General features: G+C 35.5%; 2 protein-coding genes across 2 annotated transcripts; both read left to right on the forward strand.

Moving 5' to 3' along the window:
- The first annotated feature begins 6,127 nt into the window (after positions 1 to 6,127).
- LOC144709284 (ras-related protein RIC2) lies at positions 6,128 to 7,953 on the forward strand. Its single transcript, XM_078582781.1, has 2 exons — positions 6,128 to 6,517; positions 7,397 to 7,953. Exons 1-2 carry the CDS (start codon positions 6,297 to 6,299, stop codon positions 7,827 to 7,829), a joined length of 654 nt encoding a protein of 217 aa, XP_078438907.1. The 5' UTR covers positions 6,128 to 6,296; the 3' UTR covers positions 7,830 to 7,953.
- Positions 7,954 to 12,853: 4,900 nt separating this feature from the next.
- On the forward strand, positions 12,854 to 15,097 carry LOC144709781 (uncharacterized). Its single transcript, XM_078583424.1, has 8 exons — positions 12,854 to 13,011; positions 13,202 to 13,323; positions 13,413 to 13,491; positions 13,642 to 13,724; positions 13,870 to 13,908; positions 14,485 to 14,555; positions 14,671 to 14,785; positions 14,906 to 15,097. The coding sequence occupies exons 1-8, from the start codon at positions 12,945 to 12,947 to the stop codon at positions 14,978 to 14,980; spliced, it is 651 nt and encodes a 216-aa protein (XP_078439550.1). The 5' UTR covers positions 12,854 to 12,944; the 3' UTR covers positions 14,981 to 15,097.
- Positions 15,098 to 16,154: the final 1,057 nt, after the last annotated feature.

Below are 16,154 nucleotides of genomic sequence, written 5' to 3' on the forward strand. Positions count from 1 at the left end.
ACCAGGGGTTTGAATTGCACAATGATCATTCAATAGGCATGTTTGATGTAAACTTTACATGAGTAGCTTGAATCATACTCCAAACTAGTTCTGTTGAATGGCTTGACTTCAGCTTCTATCCAGGTCAAATAATATATTACTAATAATAATAATATTTTTGGAATTAACTAACAAACAAATTAAAATATGACACTTTCTGAGTGAAACAGTAGAAGCACAAACCAATAAAACTCATCAGAAAATATAATGTGCAAAAATCTGAAGTATAGGAATAAATCGTAAGGGAAAAGATTCATTTCCAATGAAAAATCATTGAATGAATTCCTATAAATAATGCAACATTTTCATATTGAACCATGGGTTCTAATGCAACACTCATCAACATATATCTCTCTATCCCTTTATTTCCCTCATCCCTTCTCCTATCCTATACCTCCAATTATAACTTTTTTTCAAAAATATCATCTTAGTTTCATTCAAGAGGTGAGTGTTGGATCTTCACAAGAATAAAAATTTGTTCAGGTAAGTTTTAATGTTTTATCAACATTTTGAATTTAATGAGTAATTAATCCTTCTTGATGCAGGTTACTTAAGTAGTTGAAAGAGTACTATTATTTGATTTGATAAATAATAATGTTTTTATTAATATAAAATTGGTTTAAAAAATATTAAATATATATGTAGGGTTGTTTTGAGTTTTGAACCCAAGACCTCACGAGTTTATTTTGAATAGGAGGGCCTTTAACCATTCCTCCTACTTTACTTTTTTGATATAAAATAAAATATGATATATATAATACCTTTTTCAGCACCTTTTTTTAAAAACGTGCTCACTTTTTTCGGCGCCCACTCTCTCTCCAAAATTTCATGCTCACCTTGGGATCTGAGATCTGTTCTTGCTTGAGGGCTTCAAGCTTCAAGAAATTGGGGCTTTGTTGGTGGATTGATTCAACATTCACTCTTTGGGATCTGCATTCATAAAGACTGGTGAGATCGTTTCATAATAACTGCTATTGATATTTTCGAATCCTTATTCCTGAGATATTGGTTAATTGATTCAATTCTGATAATCTTGTTGTGAATATAATAATAGTTTCAACCTGTGATCTGCATCTTGAATCGAAGTTCTGATATAAGTAATTCAGATTATTCATCACTCATTTTATATTTGTTGATTCTCAAATCTGAAATTCAAAATTGAATATTCGAATTTGAGTTTACTAATCTGAAATCTGAAATTGACAATTCCAATTCGATTCTTTAATCTGTAATTCAGAATTGGGTATTTGAATTTTTTTGGATTACTAATCTGAAATTCTAAATTGACTTTTCTATTTTTGATCCCTGAAACCAAATAGTTGAAAGTTGACATTGATTTTCCTAATTCGATTCTAAAATTCTTGATTCAATAACTTGAAGACTGAGCTGATTATCCAGATTTAAATCATCAGTTATCTACTCTGAAATGCATTCTTCTTAAATCAACTTTGTGAGAATCAATCTATCGTTAATCATTCATCTTATCCACATCATATTTGCTTAACTTCATCAAGTCAGTGCACTCATATAATTTGATCATAACACATAATTTGATTCGACATTAACTGTTAGTTGAATTTTATCATTTCATATCAATTCAATTAATCTGATTGTGACCATACTCTTCAACTGATTCTATTTGTTAATTCATTTCAATCAGAAATTTGATTGAAAAATTGATCATATTTATTTCGGTCATTATTTTGATAATATTTCATCTCATCTGGTGTGCCTAATTTTGACTTGATTACTTCTGATTAATTGATTAATAGATTCAATCATAACATTGATTGGAATCGACCGACATTATTTTTCTCTCATTAGGTAAATTGAAATCGATCACATCCATTATTCTAAATTGATCACATTTAATTCTGGATCAATTTCAATTGATCATATTTGATGTTATCATTGATTTAATCATAATTAATCACATCAAGTATATCTAGTTTCAATTGATCACATTGTGGAGAAAATTTAATCAATCTGTAAAATCGACTTGATTTTGACTTTATCGATTACTGTTGATCATTCATAATTGATTGAATAAGATTAAGACAATTGACGTAAATTGAGATTGTTTTTAGACTTTAATTGATCACGTGAGCTTATTAGCTTTGACTTGAATTATTGAATTGAATTTGAATTTCCAATAGGGTTCATTCTACGATTCTGTTTTGATTGAAATTGATTATTAAGATTCTATATTTGATCCATATTACATTAGATAATATCAACTTGAACTTGACTGGAAGTGACTTATCACTCTGAAGTTGATAGTCTAGTGTCTTTTGATCTATTTATTTAGGAAATATATTTGGACTAAAATTGGTAAATCTAAGAAGTTAGTGTGTTGACCAATGGTCAACTAGGGAAGATTGTGCTTTTTTCTATTGCAAGTAGGTGGTCACCGAGGCTGAGAAGATTAGCTTGGGTCAGGACAAGGAGGGTGGACGTTAGGAGCTCCGTGGTGTTGTGGAGGAGACGTCTCTAGTTTCCTAATTCTTGACTTAAGTGTAATTGTAAGGCGAGAGTGACACTCACCCAGCATATAGTGAATTGTGGTTTTTATCGGAATTTCACTGGGCCTTTGAGCCTGTGACTGTCCAGAGATCTAGACAATCTCCCGCGGCTGCATTAAGGGCACTTTTTTGCCCCCAAGTAGGGTAAAATACTGTGTTAAGGTGAGAAGAGTGCTTGAGAGACAATATTAAACAAGGAATAATAAAAGGACAATTAGATCACATAAATACAAAAGTACACTAATTCACCCCCCTTTTAGTCAACAGTGAGATCTTAATTTGGATGTCAGATATTTGAACACATCACTTAGTTTTGATTTAGTAAAATATTATATGACTTATTTATATTTCCCCTCTAAGATTAATCCTTAGACCTATAAATGAAAAATAAATTTGATATTTTCAATGGGATTCATCATTTTATGGAGTCGATAAAAAGATCTAAGTCATCCAAACATAGTATGTCAGTCTACACAAATTTTCCTTTTAGCTTTTAATAACCTTCCTTTGACTTAACTTTGTAAACCTATTGAAAACTGTTGTATAAAATATTTTAAAATTTTATAAATATTGACTTCAGTTTGATCCTAATAAATTTAGAAAATTTTCGTATAGAATATGATTTCATATATTTCTATGATTTTCTCATCGATATCTATATAAAATTCATATAATTTTATGTTATACTAAACATTAACATATAATTGTAATCAAAGCCATCAATCTAAAAAATGGTACATGCTCTAGAATTCATGGTGATCACTTTGCAGACTGTACAACTGAACACCAAATTCATCTGCCCACAATATTAAATATTTGGTTTGACTCAACATATCGTAAGTATACATGAAACCATCATGCAATCAATGTACAGTCCTGATCTTGAGTTTTACTAGTCCTTGCATAAAAGTATAAAGTGATAATATTGAAGATCATATGATTTTGGGTAACTTTCATTTTATATTTAATTTATTGAAATTAAATAAATTCAATTGAATACAATTATATAAACATCCACTGTTTTTTTCTCAAAAGTTCATACTCTAAATCAGTCAATTGAATACAATCATATTGAAATTCACTGGTCTCTCGGATTTGAACTTTTTTTAGTTAATCCAAAAGAACATTTTGAGAATATCTCCAAAGTGGAAACTTTAACTTTGCATTGGAAAACAAGTTTATTCATGTTTGAGTTTTGCAAATGGGATCCGTACATAAGTGTTTTGTAATTGAATAACTCAAGGCAACAAGGTTTTTCGGGTTTTTTGGGTTTGATTGACTTCTAGAACATGGTTCTCTCAATAAAATTCAGATAAGTCCAACTGGATCTAAATATAAAATGAGAGATGATTGAATCATCTAATTTAGAACTGATCCTGCTCTCTCATTCTTCCTTAACAAAGCAATTTTGAGTTGTTCACATACACGACCTCTAGATGTCTCCGTACAATCACACAAATGGTGAATATCCTTTTTGAACTTCATGGGAGAATAAAGGTGGCGGGCTCCCAGATCTGTCTGGCATGGGCACCTAAAACGAGATTCCTTCCTATGTATCCTTGTTCTAGATATTTTTTTAAAAAATATTATAACTTAAGTTTATCTTCCAACATCCATGGATGTTGTGCATTTGACCCTCTAGGCCCGTGTATTTATCTAGTTAATAACTTGAATGACCCAAAATTGGAGATAGATTAACTAATTCATGATCACTTCCTGCGGATAAATTGGTCTAATTTCCCAGTTTGTGTGGTGCCAAGCTACACCTCATTCTCAAGAAGATATAGAGTATTGTATTAACTCCCTCATGGAACATTTACCATCATTAGTGATCCTATACCTATTACCTGTCACAATATCCTCACACGGCCCACAAACGAACTAGGGATGGTTAAGTGCCAAACCGTAAAACATCATTATAGTTAGTACTAATGCATAAACAGAGATCTTTGGATAATCTATTCTCTAATATTTCCACTACCTTGGTTATAGAATTCAATGCATGTTCTTACTTGAGTTAATCTCCTCCTATATAAAGGGTGGATGATCCCATCTTGAGCATACAATCATCTTCACATCATTCCTTCTATATTGCAAGCAAACATTAATTTAATTCCTATGATTATGGACTTGTAAATTGTAGTCGAAACATGATCATCTATTCACAATATATTTAAGGTGTCCTAGGTCTGAGGATTAGTTCACGATTGTGATATGAATCAACCTAATTGACGTTTAAGTATTATACCATTCAAGGATTCCTATGGAATAATTCATTGAACTCTTTCTCTGAAGACCACTTGCTATATTTTATGTGTATACAATAATGGCCACAGAAGCAGTCATAATAATCATATAAATAGTATTAAATGGAGCTATTCTTTGTAGATATTTTATGTATGTCTTAAGTACCATTTGAATATGACTAAATAGAATACAGATTTAAAGACGTGGAGTCATTGTAATATGACTGTATGTCATTCACTTAGTCGTTGCATATATTCAACAACTACATTGTAAACATCACACGAGAATAATCATTGACAAATATTTGTTTCTGTTAATCTGTGATAGGCTTGATAGGAACATAATATCTATCATTGGCACTTTTTTTGCGTATGGGCACATGATGAGGATGTTTGATCTTGTAACCATTTGTGCTGAGATACTAATGAGAGGTAATGATTGCCATATGGGAAAGACTCAACTGAATAATCATTATTAATACCGAGATGGTTTTTAACCTAACCCTCAACTACTAGTGCATGTTTTCCATAGAGATGAGACACCTCAAGTTGACCAGTTTGGACTGGGGATTGTTGAGAAGATCGAACTGGGATCTGCAGTCTGCCATTTCAGGGTGGACTGCCTAGTCGTCCAGATCTGGGCCGAGGGTCATACTGGACCAGGACTCAATTTTGGTCAACCCCAACCCCCTTGGGTGTTTTGGCGACTCCCCTCCCCTCTCTTAACCGGTGGTTGGCTCGAGCACTGCTTCTCTTCTTCTTTGTTTTTTTTTCTTCTTCTTCCATGATATTTTTCTTTTACTTTTCCTTTGATTTTGATGTTGACTAGTCAACATTACCAGCCCGGACGAGACCGAACTTTAGATAAGATTTAGGTCGTTGATAAACAGCAGGACAGTACAGGTATTATCAAACCCTAAAGACACCCATACCATTATACCAGTATATTATTGTGTTTTGGTTCTCAAAGGGATTCCAAGGAGGTGATTGTGTCATTAATGCGGCCCCCATATTTCCTGGGCCCAACCTGTCCGACTGAGTGGCTTTTCAGTAATTTTATATTACCATAAGGGCGTTTACTTCTCCACCTTATATTAACCAGACCCCCAACTCCATGTTCCTCAAAATTGATACACACCTAATTTCATACGCAGTCGTCCAAATCCATCCTTCAACGAGCCGATCACCACAGAACACCGTACGCATGCAAGCCGCAACGTATGAAGGCACTTCCTTTGTTTACAGAGGAAAGTAGAATCGGGAAGGGAATGACGAACATACCCCTCACGAGGATCTTCTGAAGAGCGCCTCTCCCTCTTCTCGACCCGATCTGCGCCGCTGTTCTTGCAAAGCTTCATTAGAAGCGCGGCGCTGCTGCCCTTCCTCTGAAGATCGTACTCGTCGGATCGGATCTCTGATCTCTGTTGCTGTTCGTCGAGTTCGTCTCTTCTCTGCCCAGAATCGAGCAGGCAGAGTGGGCAGAGAAGCTATGGCGGGGTACAGGGCGGAGGACGACTACGATTACCTGTTCAAGGTGGTTCTGATTGGGGATTCCGGCGTGGGTAAATCGAATCTGCTGTCGAGATTCACCAGGAACGAGTTCAATCTCGAGTCCAAGTCCACGATCGGGGTGGAGTTCGCCACGCGTAGCCTCAACGTCGACGGCAAAGTCATTAAGGCCCAGATTTGGGACACCGCAGGCCAGGAGAGGTATCTTTGCGGTGGTATCCCCCATTTTCTTTGTCGATGATTGCGATTCGGTGGTTCTTTTGAGCTTGTGCTTCCTGGGGGCGTTTGAATCTGCTTGGATCTTGACCGAATCGATCCGAAGCTTCGTGTTCTTCTGTCCTTGGATCGGAGTTTTACCTTTTTATTTGATTTTTTATTGTCTGAACTCTGCGTCGAACATTGGGTCTCTGTAAAATCGAGCCTTCCAGCTGATCTGTTTCGTTGAGTCTATGCTACATGTTTGTCACATGCAGGGCTTTCTACTTTCGATGTTTTTTCTTTATACTTGTTGTTCAGAGGATGGAAACTACTAAATCTTGTATTCCTCTCTAGGTAAACGATTATTGCTAGTTCTAGAAAGCAAAAATTTGTCAATATATATTTTATTTGGTTGGCTTCTGGGATTTTTGCTATTTTCTTCTCTCGGGGCACAATTACCAATCACCTACTGATTCATTGATCCCCTATCTTCTACATAATGGATGCTTTTTCTGTGTTTTTCCTTCCTCCTAGGGAAGCTCTAGAAAACTGCTCTAATCTGGTAGTCTATTCTGAGGCTGAGTCTGAGATCAACCTTCTTGAATTTAATCACTTCGCATTTAACCCATAGAATTGACATCCTATGTAGATAGGATTGATTTATCTTGTTGGGGTTGCTCTTCTTTCTGCAGTATTTCAGAAAGTCTAAAGTTCACTCTCAAACTTTGGGAGTTATGTTAAGGTCCTCGTCTAATCTGTAATCTTTATCAAAATGTGGCCTTTCATCTGGAAACCTACTAAGCTTTATCATCTTCCATGAACCCGCTAAAATCATCCCCTTCATCCATACCTCTAAAATATGTCTTTCATCTGTTCGTGCAGGTATCGCGCTATTACCAGCGCCTACTACAGAGGGGCAGTGGGGGCACTGCTGGTCTATGACGTGACGCGCCGGACGACATTCGAGAACGTAGAACGATGGCTAAAGGAGCTGAGAGACCACACTGATCCCAACATTGTCGTCATGCTCATCGGCAACAAGTCCGACCTGCGCCACCTCGTCGCCATTCCAACTGACGATGGCAAGGAATTTTCCGAGCGCGAGTCCCTCTACTTCATGGAGACCTCTGCACTGGAGGCCACCAACGTGGAGGCGGCATTCGCCGAGGTGCTCACACAGATCTATCGAATTGTGAGCAAGAAGCCAGTGGACGCGGGGGACGATGCCTCGGCCTCTGCTCCCGGCAAGGGTGAGAAGATCAACATCAAGGATGATGTCTCAGCTGTGAAGAGGCCTGGTTGCTGTAGCAATTAGGGCAGACTACCCACCCAGGTGCTGTACCTCCAACCCTTGGTTTTTTTTTTCTTGCAATTGACGCTGTCTTGATCTACTGGACTCATATTTTCTATGCTTAGGATAGAAATATGTTGGTTGGATTTGTGGGGTTCTCTCGTACCTCTTAGTGGCATAATGGTCTCATGCTTCGTTAATTTATGAATTCATGTTTAATATATTTACCTGCATGTCGGTGGAATTAGTGTATTTTGGAGGATTTAGTGAATTTGGGATAATATGGCACGTTTGCAAGTACGATGCCTTCATGTACGGCTGATTTATCCATTTTTATGATTTGACTTTTCTCACTTTTGAAAAGTAAGTAGATATAAAAAAGTATGTTGAACTTGTGGATTCTTTTCTGATCATGGGTCATGTGATACCTCGACTCCAGAAGGCCTTATGCTTGGCTAATTTGTTTGCATTCTTGACCATTTAAACTATGGTATACTGAAATTTATATATATGTACATGTTCTTTGGATTTGTCTGTTTTAGATGATCCGCTTGATCTGAGGTCATCGGATGCCTCAGCAGCATGTTTTGCTTACGTGTACGATATTGTTATTCGACCTTGGAAATTAAAAAAAATGCATAGCCTTTAGCTTGCCAGATTTTGGTGTATTGTCTGCAGTGTAAAAGGGTAATAGATGTCTTAATTATTCTAGACGTCCCTGCAAATTACTTAAACATAATAAAGGCAAATGATGCAAAAAAGTGTTAAAGTGTTAAAAATTACTTGTAAACAGAATAAATACCACGTTGAGACTTGCTTTTGTGAAGACAATAGCTCACATCTGACATGCACCACAACCTTCAGATGACATGCACACAAACCTCTCTTAGTGTGTCCATACTGTGCTAGTTTTGAAGTCCGAGTTGACATATTGAAACACATATATTCATATTTACGAGGGACGTAATCAATTGGATAATGTTTTACAACAAATATTTTAGCCACGGAGCTTGCTGGACTATTATTTCACAAAAGTTCACTGGACTTTCTCATCCAAGGATTGTGGTCTGAGTTTTTTTAAGAGATATCAAATATGATCATGTGAAAAAAGCGTCAACAGCATTCTTCCAAGGTCAGAAGCTTTATAGTGGCTGTACAATTGATAGTTATGATTGGTTGCCGTGATCATTAGTGAAGTGATATTTGGTGATTATTCACTAAATACTTCTTTGATAAATAGGCGTTGACTAATGCACTTTAGTTGGCGTGTTATGACTAGAATTGAATAAGCAAGCACATTTCAACTAACAGTCAAAAGTCAGTTAACACCCAAAATAAGGGAACAAATTATAATTTGACATCTGCTCTGACTAGGGATGAGCTTATGGAGTGATTAAATTGGTGTTTGATCTTGAGACAAATCAACAAACCCTTCTAGCTAAGACTTTAAATTTAAAAACTCATAGTTCAGTATGCAAATTCCACATTCACTGTAGTGGAACACCTTATCGACATTTATTTATGGATGAATAAGCCTTCTTCATATGTACTTTAATTGGTAACTAACGGGGAGAGCTATGTACTAAGTTTTAATACAAACTTTCAAGCAAAGTATACATAAATGTTATTTTGGACTGCAAATTGGAATAAAAATAAAATACCTATGTAAATACTTTTGAAAATTGTGTAACAAACATGACAGTTTCAATTCATTGTATCAAGATTTGTTAAGGTTTACAAAGGTTGTGACATGTTGTGGGAATCAAAGTCAAATTCAATACACTCATCATGTAGTGGAGTTTATTCAAGAAAATTCTGAACTTTTTATGATATCTTTACCATATTCAAAATGATTAAAAGTTAAAGGGGACTCGTGTCCTGTATCTGCCTGATAGTCCCCTGATTTCAAATTTAGGTAAAGATTTTATAAGTTAGCAGAATTGTCACCCACAAGAAAAGATCTTGTTATTTTGTTGTCATTGTCAAGTGTAACTGTAGTTCCTTCTAACTCTATAAATGTAAGTCACGAGAAAACTCTTGAGCCATCTATCCATGAAAATGTAGGGAGATTTTTTTGAAAAACTTTGTGGTTCCTTGTGACACTGGTAACCTTTTTTATTATTTCATATTTAGTCTTTGTTAGGAGTATATATGTCTCCCTTTACCCACTTATTTTTAAAATGGATGTTTTGGTATATGTTTTAATTTTTTAATGATTTATTTTATCCTCATAAGTCTCTCCATAGCCTTCTGAACCATATGGTAGCACATCTGCTTAATGCACTTGTTTTATAATGCTCTTATGCATCTTGCTTAATGCACTTGTTTTAAAAACTTGGAAGTACCAAAGACATTAAGTGGACAGACGGCTATGAATGGAGTCCCTAATCATCAGATTCAAACTAGTCATAGCTCAGATTTAACAAGAAGAACATAAAGGCCATTGAGTGGTCAAGATGACATCTTCTGCGCTCGGTATAAGAAGAGGTTGCCTCATGGAAGAATATACAATAAAATGTTGGGAAGTGTAGGAAATATATGGGAGAAGATATTACTTATGGATCCTCGCTATGCATTACTGGTGACTGGAATGACAGATGAGGGTTTCGCAGTTTACCATACCCAAAGTCATTTGGGAGTCTCCGGAGGAAGAATGATTCTATGTATTGGGTGACCAATGATAGAATATAATCTAATATATAAATTTTGAATTTTGTGGAGCATGAGGTGTAGCTTGGCACCCCATGGGCTGAAAATTGAATCTATCAATACGGTTTGATCGATCATTGATTAGTTAATCTATATGCTGATATAGTTAACTAATATGGCTGACAAATTAATATTTTTATTTCATAAAAGTTACTTGCTAGACTAATATATGGGCCTAGAGGATCAAACACACAAGTTCTATGGATGTTGGTGGATATACTTAATTTATAAGGGCTTTTAAGAAAATTTATAAAATAAGTATAAATAAAGGGTCACCCATTTTAGGTGCCCATATTATCTTCTTGTCAAATCATTCCTTTCACTGGTGTGATTGGATGATGAGTAGATTTATAAGATCTTCAAGGAGAGTTGGTGAAGGTGAACAGGAGATCTAACATCACATTTATAGCAATGATACATCAGAAGGCCACACACATGAATGGCTTGAAGAAATATTTTCATGGAGAAAGGCAAGGGTGGAATTTGTTCCTCGAAAGGTGATATGTTCATCTAAGTTTCATTAAGTTGATTATGAATTGCTTTCACATTCCTCTACTTGAAATAGGATTTCAAGTAATCAATGAAACCCATAAAATCTATTTATCTGGTCAAAGGATACTCAAAAAGGGAATCAAAATGTCCAAATAGAATAGTACTATCTTCGTCCCACTCTTATGATGAGTATGGCTGACCTTTAGAGATAACCGTGGACATTAAAGAAATACAATGGGTGTTATTTAGTGGAGAGCATTCACTGAATTAATTTGGATGAATTCCTGAATGAAATCATACAACACTAATAATCAGGTTAATTAATGTTACCTTTGTGTAAGTGGTCTTTGGACAAAAAGACACCAAAGACATCATGTCGATTGATTGGTTGTGCTTTGGTTGTGATCTATGCATTCTAATTTATGAAATTCAAACCTTCGTAGCTCTGATGTGATACTAATGAGATTGAGTTGTAAAAATGGAAACATCCTCCCTAATTTTAAGAGGATATGTCTCTAGGAAGACGATCCAATGAAGTCTTTAGACAATGTGGTGGAATGTGAGTGAATAGTTCTCCTATGATTTCCAAACACATGAGTATTAACTAGGATGACCAATCAAAGTATAATGGTTGACCAAACCCCAAAACATTACAAGAAAATCAAACGGATATTGAAATAAATGTCGACGATAACTAATGATGATAAGTTTATATGAGAGAGATGATATACTCCTCTATTTATTCTATAACACAATGTGTAGCTTGGCTACAAAAAGGGCGACAACTCCATCTATCAATTGATATAGAAAATGAATAAGGCTGGCACATAAAGACACTTAATCATTGAAGTCATTATCTAGACTAATACATGGGCCTAGAGGCTCACACACAAATGATCTTTTACACACCAAAAGATATATTCAAAGTTTAGACGTTATATGAAAACATAATATTACATATAAATAGGAGATATCCCTGAAAGAATTTCACCCAGGTCACAATTAAAGATATCGCGTGAGGCTTTTGAGGCCTAATTCATAGCCTCTTAAGTCACCTGATGCCACTCAGATGAAGAAAAAATTCATTAGGTTCCTCGTGTAAAAACTGTATGATCAATAAATAAAGACAACTAAGAATAACTATATTTCATTTTAAAAAGTGTTAATAACATTGTTGCGCAATTTATGATGCAAGTTCATATGAATTATGTGACCCCTAATTTTCTGCTTGAAAAGGTTCACATCCTCAAAGGCAACGCAAATGTCTACTTTTACAAAAAAACTAATTGTATTAGAAACCATATGAGAGGCATGACATTGTCTCTCATATGTATTAGATACTGGCCCAACAATAACCATCAGCTATTTCAAATATCCATTGATACATCACATCAGCTGAGGGAAACCCTTATTTCATGTCTCTGTACAAATACAAAACATATAATGAAAAGCCCAAAAAATATTAAATGGATTCAACTGGAGAGGACACTGTAATTTTCCGTGATCAAATATTACCTATGATTTCTTAGGGGAACATTTCAAACTAAACACATCAGACAATGAGGGAAAACAAAAGGCTTAAAGCAACAAAAGTTACATAAACAATTCCAGGGTTTTAAAACTAAATACTTTGTACTCGTACGTAGACGAGCACTAACAATAGTAAAATGGTCCACACTGGTCATACAGAGGGAAAAATTTATTTTAGGTGTGTGCCCATTTTCAAATAATGTCATTGAAAGACCAAAAAATTGCTACACCGGTTTTACACTAGAGGCTAAACTAATGTGTATTTGACAAGTGGGGGGCAAAAGAATGCCTTAAATTATCATAAAAGTAAAAGTTCAGTAGTATGAATTAGCGGTCAGAGTATTGCATGGTCTAAACTAGTCATACAGAGGAAAGTCTAGATAGGCCATCTCTTCTCTGAGCCGAAAGATGGCAGCGACCGCCCTCTCACTTCTGCCGGTTCCAAGATTTCATCTTCCCTCGATTGATCACCCTGGTAGATCAAAAAGCTCTTCTTTCTCCAATCTTCTGCTTCTTCTTCTTTATTTAAATTTGAATTCAACGGAGCAATTGGATTCCCTTGCTTCAATTTCCGTCTCGATGAATCCCTCAGATCGCTGCTGATGAAACAATGTGGCTAAGCTAATCATGACTTGGTGAACGTTTTCGTTTTTGGGCTTGCCTAGGTTTTTCTTCTGGAACAAGAAGACGATTCCTTGGGGTGAGCCCGAGAAGGGGCGATTCTCTCATCGTCCGTTGGAGGAGTACCCTTCCAACTAGGAAATCCACCACTACAGTCGCGATATTCGTCCGTATTACCCTTCTTTTGACATGCTTTTGCTTTGAAGCTTGTTGAGGCGTAGTTTTATTTGTACTTCTCTGCGTATTTTTTGTCAGGGACGACAGAACACAAAGGCGAAGAAACTGGATGTCGTGGTGCCCGATCCAGACTATAGAATTCCGCTTGTTCTTCTTGGTGGGTTTATTTTTCGCCCTTTAATTCCGATTCTGATGCCAAGTCCCATGATCAGTTTCTTTCAGAAAAGTCGTTGCGACTCTAATATTTTCGTTTTGTGGAAATGACAAATACTCGATTATATTGGAGTTTGAGAATTTTCTGGCGTAGGTACTTCGGGCTTGCTTGTTTACCAGGACAATCTATTGGGTGCTGCTCCGGTTGCTCTTCTTGGACTGCTTTTATTATTTCAAGTGAGATTTAAGGAAACTCTGCTTTTGAAAGTTAACTTTAGGTGGCCTCTCAAAGATTTCATTAAAGATTGAATTTTATAAGGTGGCGAACGTTGGCTAATATTATGTGAAATATATAATGGATTTGTTTACTTTGTTTTTGCAGACTACTCGAGTAAGATTTGTGTTTGACGATGAGGCCCTGGTTCGTTCTCCACATCTTTGGCTACTCTTCTTCAACTCAATTCCGAGAATAAATTTGTGTATGACGATCACAATAATTCTATATAATTATTGTCACTTGCATTTCTTGTTGCGGTGTGTTAAACTGAAATTGAATTTAATTGATGTGATGTTCAAAATGTTTCACCGATCTTTAATTCAAAGTTCCTGCTCAACCTGTCAATAAAATATTGACTTCCCCGTCGCTTGTTTTTTTTGGATTTTTTTTTCTTATGGTCTTCTATGTAAGATTTTTGTTTGGAGAGAATAGTCTCAAATTACAACAAAGGTTTGGTAGTCGTATGTATGAATAGAAAAAAGGAAATATCATCCTGAATCGGTGATCAGTCCGAATATATTGTTTAAGATGCAATTATAGGGGAAATTTAATATGCAATAAAGCTAACAAATATGATATGAATGTTTTAAATCGAAAGAGTGTTCCTCTAGAGTTGTTTACTCCTCTCCATCTGCCCTGCTCTTTCATTTCATCTCTCTTCTCTCTCTTCCTTTCTTGAACCACTTCCCCATATTAACTCCTTTCTGTGGTGTTCTGAAGGAAGTTAAAGTTGGCAGCGAGCTTCAAGAATCAGGCGAAAATGTCTTTGTTGGTGGGAAGAACCGCTGGAAGTGAGTATGCCGGTGTTCACTTCCATCATTTGGCATTCTTTCTCTTGTTTCTTATTGATATTCTAAAGTTCTTAATATTGAAAGCTTTTGAAATATAATGTCCTCCGTCATTCAGGTACTCGACATTCATAAACTGGGAGCTATGGTGGCCCAGTTTCCCAGTTTTAGTGTACTTTAAGGAGAGGCAGACAAAGCCAGAGGGACAAGTCCATTTCTTTCCTGTGATTTTTGTGAGCAATCGAATTCCTAACTGTGTTTCATATTTATTCATATTTGTGTAAATTCATAATTAAAATTTGGATACATCAGATCTATGTAAATTCATATTTATTCTTGTGTTTCATATGCAGAATGGAAAACAACTTTATGATGTCATGGTTGAGAGAGCAGGCCCATCAAAGACAAGCGGTCCCAAGGAAAGCTGAAAGTTGAGAAAGAGAGGTTACCTTTACATTCTCCCCTGTAATCACAACATGTTCCACCATCCTTAACAAGCAATCTTGATTTGCATAGTATATACTAAAGGGCACTTTTGTGATTCAGATCATAGGCGTATGCGTCTACAGTATACATAATTGCTCAGAGATTATTTCCCTTAAATTCAAGATTTATGACTATTAAATCTGAGACGGCACATTTATTTCAGAATTTATCTAATCAACAATTAAGTTTATTCATTATATACCGTCTGGTTAGAGATATTGAACTTTTTAAGCCATTAATGCAATGCAACGCAGTTGGAACATTGGAGCAATTATAATTATACTGGCTGGATACAACTAATTACTCATCTTTGAACACCACAATGAAATATTGATATGAGCATTTTTAGCTTAAAACTTAAACTGGTCATGCATTAAATTTCAAATCCTTGATTTATTGGCAATATCCTCAACACATCTCCAATTATGACAGGAACGAGTTTCCAAGTAATTATTTCATATAAAAAAATATACATCCCAGATCAATGTCTTGGTGTTGATGACCATTGCCATGTTCCAAGTGTAATGTGCACTTTTTGAAGTCTGCTTGCAGCCTAAACTTTTTAAGCTCTGCACATTGTTCTGTGTAGTCATACACAAATTTAGCAAACTTCGAGGATGATAACTTTTTTATTTCTGGTGAGTTTGAATGATTCGTAATGATTCAATTGTTGAAACATAACCATATTTGTCATATTCAACAAAAATCATCCGAACTGGATCCATCATTATACTTTCATGACCTTCCATTACCATTAGACTTACAAATTTGATCTAATTGAAAGTGAGCCATACTGTGGAGACGATGTCAGATGATGGGGAACTTTTTGAGTGATGAAGTTCTTATGGTTAAAATAGTATCTACGTGAGAACTACAAAGTATAATTTATTTATCCATAAAAAGTCACAAGAGTGGTAGGTGCAAGGAATAGACAAGTAATATGTTTAGACTGTGGTTCAAGGTGATCATATATTATTTCATATCGGCTTGGATTAATTTATGACACGTTCAAAACAGTGTTAGTTTTCTGATAAGATGCTAATTATTATATTAATATAAAGAACTTTATGTACTTATTTGCATCAAAATGAAATACGTGCTTGTTATCAAGCCTGT

Source organism: Wolffia australiana, chromosome 11 (assembly GCF_029677425.1).
Source record: "Wolffia australiana isolate 7733 chromosome 11, ASM2967742v1".
NCBI classification, from domain to species: domain Eukaryota; kingdom Viridiplantae; phylum Streptophyta; class Magnoliopsida; order Alismatales; family Araceae; genus Wolffia; species Wolffia australiana.